We start from the raw sequence: 9,760 nt of genomic DNA, 5'->3' as shown, positions 1-9,760 counted from the left end.
TTTAAAGTTCGGATTTTAATATTTTCTCATTTAGACACAATGAGCAAAATTTTAAAATCCGAACTTAATATTTGCTCATTTAGACTAAATGAGAAAAAATTTCAAATCTAAACTATAATATTTGCTCATTTATAAACAATGAGCAAAAATTTAAAGTTCGGATTTTAATATTTGCTCATTTAGACACAATGAACAAAACTTTAAAATCCGAATTTAATATTTGCTCATTTAGACACAATGAGCAAAAATATAAAATCAAAACTATAATATTTGCTCATTTATAAACAATGAGAAAATGTTTAAAATCCGAATTTTAATATTTGCTCATTTAGACACAATTAGCAAAAATTTAAAATCGAAACTATAATATTTTCTCATTTAAAAACAATAAGCAAATGTTTAAAATCCGAACTTTAATATTTGCTCATTTTTATAGTTTATACAAATGAGCAAATATTTTTGCTCATTTTTAAAATTTTAAAGTTCGGATTTGTTAGTATTGAAAACTTTTGCTCATCGTTTCTAAATGAGCAAATTTCAGATTTGTTAATATTGAAATTTTTTGCTCATCGTGTCTAAATGAGCAAATAAATTTGCTCATTTTTATAGTTATACAAATGAGCAAATATTTTTGCTCATTTTAAATTTTAAAGCTCGGATTTTTAATATTGAAAACTTTTTTTCATCGTGTCTAAATGAGCAAATAAATTTGCTCATTTTTTATAGTTCTACAAATGAGCAAATATTTTTGCTCATTTTTAAAATTTTAAAGCTCGGATTTGTTAATATTGAAACCGTTTGCTCATCGTGTCTAAATGAGCAAATAAATTTGCTCATTTTTAATAGTTATACAAATGAGCAAATATTTTTGCTCATGTTCAAAATTTTAAAGCTCGAATTTGTTAATATTGAAAACTTTTGCTCATCGTTAATAAATGAGCAAATAAATTTGCTCATTTTTTATAGTTTACACAAATGAGCAAATACTTTTTGTATTGTTTATTTACTTTTGAGTTTTGGGTTAATATTATTGTCATTATCTGTTAACTAGCTGCCGGGAGCTGCTTGATCTTATTTGTTTTGATGAATTGATGATATATAAAGAACACAAGTCTCATGAATACTTCAAAATTTATGCTAAAAAATGATAATATAAGTTCTGTAGACTCATAGTAGTTACATATGACGAACTAACAGACGATGTTGACATGTAGTATCATACTATATTTGATTACATACTGATCTCCTTGGAACAACAGAGGTCTTACATTTTGAGAACAAATACACTGAAATAGAAAGCTATAGGATAAATTCTTTTGCAAGAATGCAATAATTAATATTCTGTCTGTAGTATACAAGCTTGGTAGAAGAAAAGAGGCTTGAACACCATTTAACCGATTAGTGCGATCCCTTGAACTAAGAGGGCATTGGCGAGAACCTGGTTTGCAGCTTCTGAAGGATGCACACTGTCCTAAAACACGTACTGAGTGGCGTTGCTGCATGTTCCTACAGACTTTGGATTGCATAGAAGTGATGTTGTCTCTATAGTTCCTGTCCCACATCATCCCTTCCTGGACTCAGAAAATCCTACATAAAAAGAAAAAGAGTTAAGAGAAATCGTTGATTAAACCAAACATATGATGTTAATGAAAGATTTGATTACTTGATTTAGAGGATATGTACTAAATCATAGAGAGGCTTGTAAATGTCGAAAATAACAAGGTTAAGGTCATGGAGCTTCTTAGACAGCTTATTGGCAGCAGCATTGAGCTTCCTATTGAATCCTTGCGCGTCTCAGTTGAGCCTTGAAACACACCCACCTTGATGAAACCCAATAGAGTGATGGTTGCAGGTACACAGCCTAATGGGGGAAGTGAAGTTGCCCCAATCTTTCTTGCTCCTAATCCATACAGCTCCAGTAGGTCAACACTTAGCATCATTAGTTTGTCTGATTTGGTGATCTCCTTAGTCCGCAATCAGCTGTCACATTATCCTAATTTATCATAACTATGATTTCTGTAATATAACTAAAAATCCATTAGAGTTCTGTTTCTTTTTAATTAGCTTAATATCTCGAATTAAAATTCATATGAATGAGCATGTGACCATTATATTAAGACCGAGAAAGTACTATAGGCCCACAACTAACGGATGATACTTGGACAAGTAGCAATATTATTGACCTTATTGTTTAAATAAACCCAACAAACTTAGTATATGTACAGTTAAACAATTGTTATTTCCTGAAAACCCGTCCTATCAACCTTAAACCAACAACTAAGAGTGCCAAAAGGATACATTAAGATGTTGGTAGGCTGCAAGCTAAAGATCAGATTTACAGTTGTTTACAGGAAAACACATTACATACATGAGCAAATCAGATTTATGAAATGTGCTCATGTATGTAGGCTCAAGCACTCGTTACTTTATTACTTATCGCACCTAGCATGAATAAGCTATAGAGCAATATCTCAGATGGATGGCTAAGCTATAGAGTACTAATGGTGAAGATTGTGCGGCAGATTGTTAGCATGAAAGCCACAGATTTTGTTGGCTTGTTTCTGATACAAGCTCCTTGTTTGCAGAACTTATTTCCTTTGTTAGTTCGTTATTTATTGCGTGACTGATTTACTTTTGTTATCTGAATAAAACTGTTAATTCTTTCGAAATATAAAGATACATCCACACACCATGTATCCCATTGTTCACAAATTCCTTCCTGTCCGGTGTCAACGGAAAAAGTCGTTGATAACCTTCTTATCAGGTACATTGGATACAATTTGTAGAAGCAATTTCATTTATTCCCTCCCATATTTAGCATTTTCTGCTACCAAATCCTTTGAAGAGTATTGCCCAAACAACTTCACTAGATTTAATCAAGTCATTCAACTTATTCCTAACTTTTAAGATACTCTAGTAAACTTTGATAAATAAACTTCTGGTGAGTTTATGTGGGGGCTAAACAAGGAGCGCTAAGCAAGGGGCTAAGATTTCTTGCATTAGTAATAAGAACCAGAAGATTAAGGAGACACAAGCTTACAAAATAGGCTAGTATTCATATATACGTACCATAAAGCACCACATGATTCATAAACTATGAAATTTTCTCATAATTTAAATTGCCTCATTTATGCAAAACATGAGCAAATTAGCAAAAGTTGTTCAAATTTGCTCAATATTCCAATTGCTTAAACAAAAACACATACCATATCATATTTTGGATGAATGTGCAACATTTTGAACTAAAATGCACTCCCTTTTTTGGTGCTTAAACCCCACTTTACAAAATCCAACACAGGACTTAAACCCCCACTTACAAAATCCAACAACAGGGCTTAAACCCCTACGAAATTCAACATGAGCAAATCCGAATTTAACAATTTCGCAATCAAATTTTACTAATTTTGCAATCAAAATTTACTAATCAATTCAATTCTCTATCAATTTGTAATTGGTTCAATAATTCGAAAGCCTAATTTGGAAATTAAAAACTACGGAGTAATTGATTACAACAAAACAGAATAAAATACCTTCATGCTGCCGAGTCGTTGATCTTTTCAGAAATTATGCAATCTGAGAACCAGAATTAGGAGAAACAATTGATTTTGAGAGGTCTAATTTCCGCCATGGAAGAGAGCTCAACAAGCAAGGGAGAGAAACGCAGGAAGGAGCAGCGAAAATCGTGTTTTAATTCCTTTAATTGGGGTTCAGTTTTTCTTATTTTCACGCGTCATATCACAAACCTTTGAATTTAATTCGTTTGGACGGTGGAGATAGCTTCTCATTCTTCTCATAGTGATCTTCTCATTGGAGGGGGACCACATAACAGTCCACTTCTATGATGGCTAATCCAATGGCCACGTCATAAAGGATTATGAAATACTCCGTAACGGAAAAGGACTATAAAAAAAAATTAATGAATTTAACAAATTGGGAAAATAACATTGCGCATAATAATTGACCATTATAAAATAGAAAGTCCAAAATTCCAATAGAGCAGCAGACAATATAATTTGAATCAAAAGAATGGTGCAACCAAAAACTCTGCTCATTTTCTTTCTATTCTTATCTCTGCTCCTGTTTATTGAAACCAAACATAATCATGAAGAAGAAGAAGAAGTTGTAAATAGATCGATGTTTCCTGATGATTTTATTTTCGGGGTCTCAACTTCAGCTTACCAGGCATATATTTTTTTTATCTCCCTTCTCATATACGATATACCTTACCTCGCTTCTACAGTTTTGACTATATATGTGGTTTCTATATCTATAATTAATAGTCATGTTGATATATCATAACATTTAGATGAATTATATAGTTTGAAACGTTGGATGAATGAGGAAAAAATATGAGCTAATAATAGAAATTAATTTGTATTCCTATGATTTATTGCAGGTTGAAGGAGCGTACCTAGAAGATGGAAAGGGCCTCAGTAATTGGGATGTTTTCACTCATCTTCCTGGTAATTTGTAATCTGTAGTATATTATTATTCTTTTACATATTTTGAATCTGTGTTAATTTTATCTTTTTTCTTAATTTAGAAAATAAAACAGAGTAAAAATTGCCAAACAGGGCCATTGTTCAATAGTTTTAGTCTTGCTAGCTAGAGAGTAGAGATTGATAGTGCTCCACGAGGAGAAAACCTTACAATATTTTAATACCTTTTATATCTTGGTAGGTGGAGACAACTAGATAAGGCTTACGAGAGTTGTTGAATTAGGTAGGATAAATTGTTTTTTATAACCTAGATAAATTATTACTCCTTCTATTTCTAAATGTATGTAACAATCGATTTTTAAACTAAGATAAATTATTTTTTACCGTCTAAAAAAATTGAAAAATGTATTTTATCATCTAAAATTTTAAATTTTGTATTTTATACAAGTTTTTATATAAGGCGGTGTTACACAAAAGACCACATTAGTATCATATACGTGAAACATTGAACCACTAATTAAGCAATGAAACCAATTAGTTAAATAATGGAACTAATTAGTTAAATAGTGGAACTAACTAGTTAAACACTGAAACTATTAGTTAAGCAATAGAACCAAATAGTTACGCAATCAAAACGGTCTTTCTGGTAAGGCGATCTTACACAAAATTATCGTGTATTTTACCACCTAAAATAAATTAAAACTTATTTTTTACCACCTGCTAAAAGGAAAAAACATATGATAGTTATTGAGGCCCACTAAGTCAATTTCTCTCCACTTATTTCAACCCTATATGATTTTCTTTGACTCTTTCACCCTCCTCTCTTTACTACCATTGATTTTGTCGATTTTGTGAATTAATGGGAGGAAAATTAACTGAATTCATGCTGAGAGCGAAGCAGGGGAAAAGAAGGGATGTTAAATAGATGAAATTGTGAAAGAAGAGACATATCAAAGATATTACCATTATTAGGCTTCCTCACAATAACGATATCATCTAGTTTTCCTTTTAAGGTGGTAAAAAAACAGGTTATATATTTGTTTTGGTGGTAAAAAAACAGGTTTGGTTTTTTAGGTGGTAAAAAACAAGTTTTGGTTTTTTTAGGTGGTAAAAAACAAATTTTCGATTTTTTTAGGTGGTTAAAAACAAATTGTCCTTTAACTATTCATACATTAATTTTGACCATGTTTTTCTTACTAATATAAAAAAATAAAATGTTAGTATGTTATTAGATTATTGTTATTAAATTATAATACATAAGCATGTGATTCATCATTGTGACACGACTTAAATGTCGAATGCTGCGACCTTTATCATTTTGTTTTCAAATATCAATTTTTTAAAAATATAGTTTTTTATTAATTTATACATAGTACTCCGTAATAGCATAGATTTACTATCAAACTAATACATTGACAAATATATCAGTTACAACTCAACCTTTTTGAATATATTCCTAAACCAAAAGACTCCTCTATCTGGCGTCATAACCTTTGCCAAAGAGAGATTCTGCGCAAAGGTATTCGTTGGAAACTCGGGAACGGCAAATCTATTAATTTCTGGCTTGACAACTGGGTTATCCAGGATAATCTCCTTAGTCACTTAAAATTGAATATCAATACAGTTAATTCGAATCTACGTGTTGCTGATTTCATCCTCCCTACCCACGAATGGGATAGTGATAAATTAAAATCTATAGTTCCTCCCGCCTTAGCTATGAAAATTAAGGGATTACCTAGTCCAACTAGAGACCTTGAGGATTCTCCAATTTGGGGAGCTACTTCGACGGGAGAGTTTTCCGTCAAATCCGCGACTTGGATAGCTCATGGGTTACCTTTCTCTTCCCATACTTGGAACTATAACTGGATCTGGAGCTTAGACGTCCCACCTAAAATTGCTATTTTTATATGGCAAATTTGCCATAATAGCATTCCTGTACGAAGTACACTCCAGAAACGTAATATCCTGCCTTTTGATGTTTGTCCACTTTGTGATACTTATGCTGAAACTATGAATCATCTTTTCATTCAATGCCCTTCCTCTAAACTCTTGTGGGATCTCCAATTAACTAAACACTGGCTGGATTATTTATCACCTCCCACGACCTTCTTGAAAATCTAACCCTTCTCAGGAAGTACCCCTCTGATTTATGTAAGTTCACCTTCCTAATTTGGTCCCTTTGGAAGGAAAGAAACGATGTACCTTCAACAATGCGTCCTTCAACCCATTCCGGGTTTTCTACAAGGCAAACTCTGCTTACCATGAATGGCAATCTCGTCTCCAACTGACTATCACCCAGCTTACGGGCACCCTATCACTACCCTCAATTCCACCCCTCCACCTCTCCCTTCCCCTCCAATCATGGTTCGCTGGTACCCCCCTCCACTCGGCACCTTCAAACTCAACTTCGACGGCTCCAGTAAATCTTCTTCAGCAGCAGCAGGAATCATCATCCGTAATAATGAAGGAATTTCAATTTCAGCATGTACTTTTAATCTTGGTCAAACTCAAGCCTTCATGGCTGAAGCCATCGCTCTCCACAAAGGTCTACAAGAAGCTAGGCGTCTTCAGATCGATAATCTCCTTATCGAAGGTGATAATCTTCTTATCATTAATGCAGTTAAAGGGGTGTGGTCTACTCCTTGGAAGATCAGTAACATTATTTCTGATATCAAACATCTCCTCACCCTCTTTACCACGTGGATATCAAGCACATTTTCAGAGAAGCAAATTCGGCTGCAGATTGGATAGCGAATGTCGGTCACCTAATTGTTGGAAATATATATAGATCCTACTATAGCCAGAGATTAGCTACTATCTTATGTAATGATACTCAGGAGTGACTCTCATGCGGAGAGGCTCCTAAGTATATTCTCCTTACCTTTCAAAAAAAAAAAAAAAAAAAAGTATTTTTAAACAGAGGGGGGATGAACTACGTAAAATGACAACGTAAGATTGTTTATTTATCCTTCTTGCCCTTAAAATACAGTAATGCATTGTATGCCGCACGTTGGAACAAAATTAATTATGTAATTACTTAATTATTTGTACCATAATAATAGCTATCTAACCTGGACAGTCAGCATGCTTTTACATGTATATTAAATTCTTGTCAACAATTATTGTCACATGATTAACCTCTCAAATCTCTCATACTATTTTGTCATGGTTGCGTATTTTAGTCACCGTCTATCTGATATGTTCTTACACAGTTACGCTTCATATACTTCGTATATAGTTGTCCTGCATCGCAAGTGAGTGAAGCTGTCAATTTTTAACCCAAATTGTTAAATTTGCTGGTTAATTCAATCGTAAAGAACCCGAATCATTGATAACATGTGAGTTGGAACCCGAAATTCGATCCCATAATATTCAACTCGAATTCGAACCGTCTCGAAAATATTAATCTAATTCAGATCCGATACTCGATAACAAACCGTCATGCGACAACCCGAACCGTTTCTACCCGAACTGAATGGAGCCAAAAACCGTTAATGACTCGATTTTTTCAATCCAAACCGTTTCAACCCGAGAAAACCCGTTTACAACTCGAACTATTTCAACCCGGACCGTTTACAACCGAACTGTTTCAGCCCGCACCGTTTACAATCCGAACAGTTTCAAACCTGGACCAAGTGTTTACCCGGACTATTTCACCCGAACCGTTTGAAACTCGTTTAATTCAAACCATTTATACTTGTCTCTCCCGCACTACAAGACAACTATAACACGTTTTATTTTATCCAAATTAAAAGTTGTACTATAAGCCAAACGTTTTTATAAATAAATTAAGTCAATGTTATAAAACTTATAAGTTTGTATTATTTATTAGTTTTCCACTCTTTTATTGACTCGTATTCTACTGATTAATCAAGTACTAAACTAAATTGATTTAATTCAATACGTTATAATCTTATTATAAGTTATAACCAAAGAACTAATCGAAAACTATGTTGTTTTGACCGAATCGACTTAATTCATTACAATTGAACTTGTTTATCTCGTTGATGTTTAACCAATATATATGATACTTGTATTTATAAATTTACAAATTCATTATGTATTAGTTCATCATTATCGATTATTAATTACTACGTTAGTTGTTAATTCATCAATAAAAGTTTCATGAATACGAAGTGTTAAATTCTATTAGTCTTAGTACATCGTTATCTACGATAAAACTAAGTCATATACTATATACTCACTAACTCTACTGGTCTTGAAATTTAACACTTTTAAAATTTACGGAGTACTTAGAGTCCTTGTATATTAAATTAGACATCCATACTATAATATAAACGAATTGAAAATTGTGATTTTAGTAATAACCCGATATTGTTTATATTTGTATCTGAATTGACCAAACCAGACATAACCCAACCCGATATGAACCCCACCCATAGGATATGAACCTTTTACAACCCGGATAAACCCGTTTATTAACCGACGTGCTCCAACCCCACCGGCCTGACCCGACCCGACTATAATCCGATCTCATGACCCGCCCCGATTTTAACCCGACCCGATATGAAGTTGACCTGAAATAACCTGACCAAATCCGTTTACAATCGGGCCCAACATGACTTGACCCTATTAACCCCAACCGACATGAACCCGACCCGATAAAACCTTGTCAACCAATCCGAACCCGAAGCGAACAGTTATTTTTTCAACCCGACCCGATATGACCCAATAGCCAAATGAACGTTCCAACCCGAACCGATGCACCCGACCCTTATCCGATCCATTTGTCCGAATTGGCACCTCTACAAATGAGCCATACAGTATAGAGGTGAGCAACATTGGATATACCCGAATCTCGACCGGAACCGGTAGATATCAGTCTCGATATTGATTTCCCGATCATTTACTTTATAACGAAAAAGTTGTAATTTTGTATAAAAAAAATTGGGCATATTGTTTTTATTTCAGCTAAAACAACATTTTCCTGGCCTTATTAACAGAGTTTAAGATAATTATATTTTACATTCAAAAAACAAATATATAAAGTTATGGTCAAAAACATAAAAAGTGTTTCATCAAAAAAAAAAAAAAACATAAAAAGTGGTATGTAACTTCGGGTAACCTGTACTTACCCGTTTCGTGTTCCAAAAGTTAGGAACCGGTCTTAATTTTGTTACTAGGAATCGAAATCACCCAAATCGGTTCCCAAACCAAGTACCCACTTTTTTTCTCACCTAATAAAAGCAATGCAAATTACAGATAGAGAAAGAAGATTCAAACTGATCGATTTCCTATTGTATACAATCTCACAATTTTAACCATTGTTCCGGTATAAAATAATGGACTTCGGAATCAAG

The 9,760-nt window shown here is 33.4% G+C and overlaps 1 protein-coding gene and 1 long non-coding RNA gene across 4 annotated transcripts; one reads left to right on the top strand and one right to left on the bottom strand.

Annotated features, from left to right (window-relative positions):
* Positions 1-1,117: 1,117 nt before the first annotated feature.
* Positions 1,118-3,853, bottom strand: LOC130472524 (uncharacterized). Of its 3 annotated transcripts, none has more exons than XR_008933014.1 (3): positions 3,531-3,853; positions 1,664-2,016; positions 1,118-1,587 (listed from the first exon to the last, which is right to left on the bottom strand). It is a non-coding gene; the product is annotated as an uncharacterized lncRNA (long non-coding RNA). The 3 variants fall into 3 exon arrangements; XR_008933013.1 differs by having other exon boundaries at positions 1,684-2,016; XR_008933012.1 differs by lacking the exon at positions 1,664-2,016.
* Positions 3,854-6,704: 2,851 nt separating this feature from the next.
* On the top strand, positions 6,705-7,190 carry LOC130472012 (uncharacterized). Its single transcript, XM_056842416.1, has one exon. The coding sequence runs from the start codon at positions 6,705-6,707 to the stop codon at positions 7,188-7,190; it is 486 nt and encodes a 161-aa protein (XP_056698394.1).
* The last annotated feature ends 2,570 nt before the right edge of the window (positions 7,191-9,760 follow it).

The sequence above is a fragment of the Spinacia oleracea genome, chromosome 4 (assembly GCF_020520425.1).
Source record: "Spinacia oleracea cultivar Varoflay chromosome 4, BTI_SOV_V1, whole genome shotgun sequence".
Taxonomy (NCBI): domain Eukaryota; kingdom Viridiplantae; phylum Streptophyta; class Magnoliopsida; order Caryophyllales; family Amaranthaceae; genus Spinacia; species Spinacia oleracea.
This window is presented reverse-complemented; position numbering and strand designations above follow the sequence as displayed.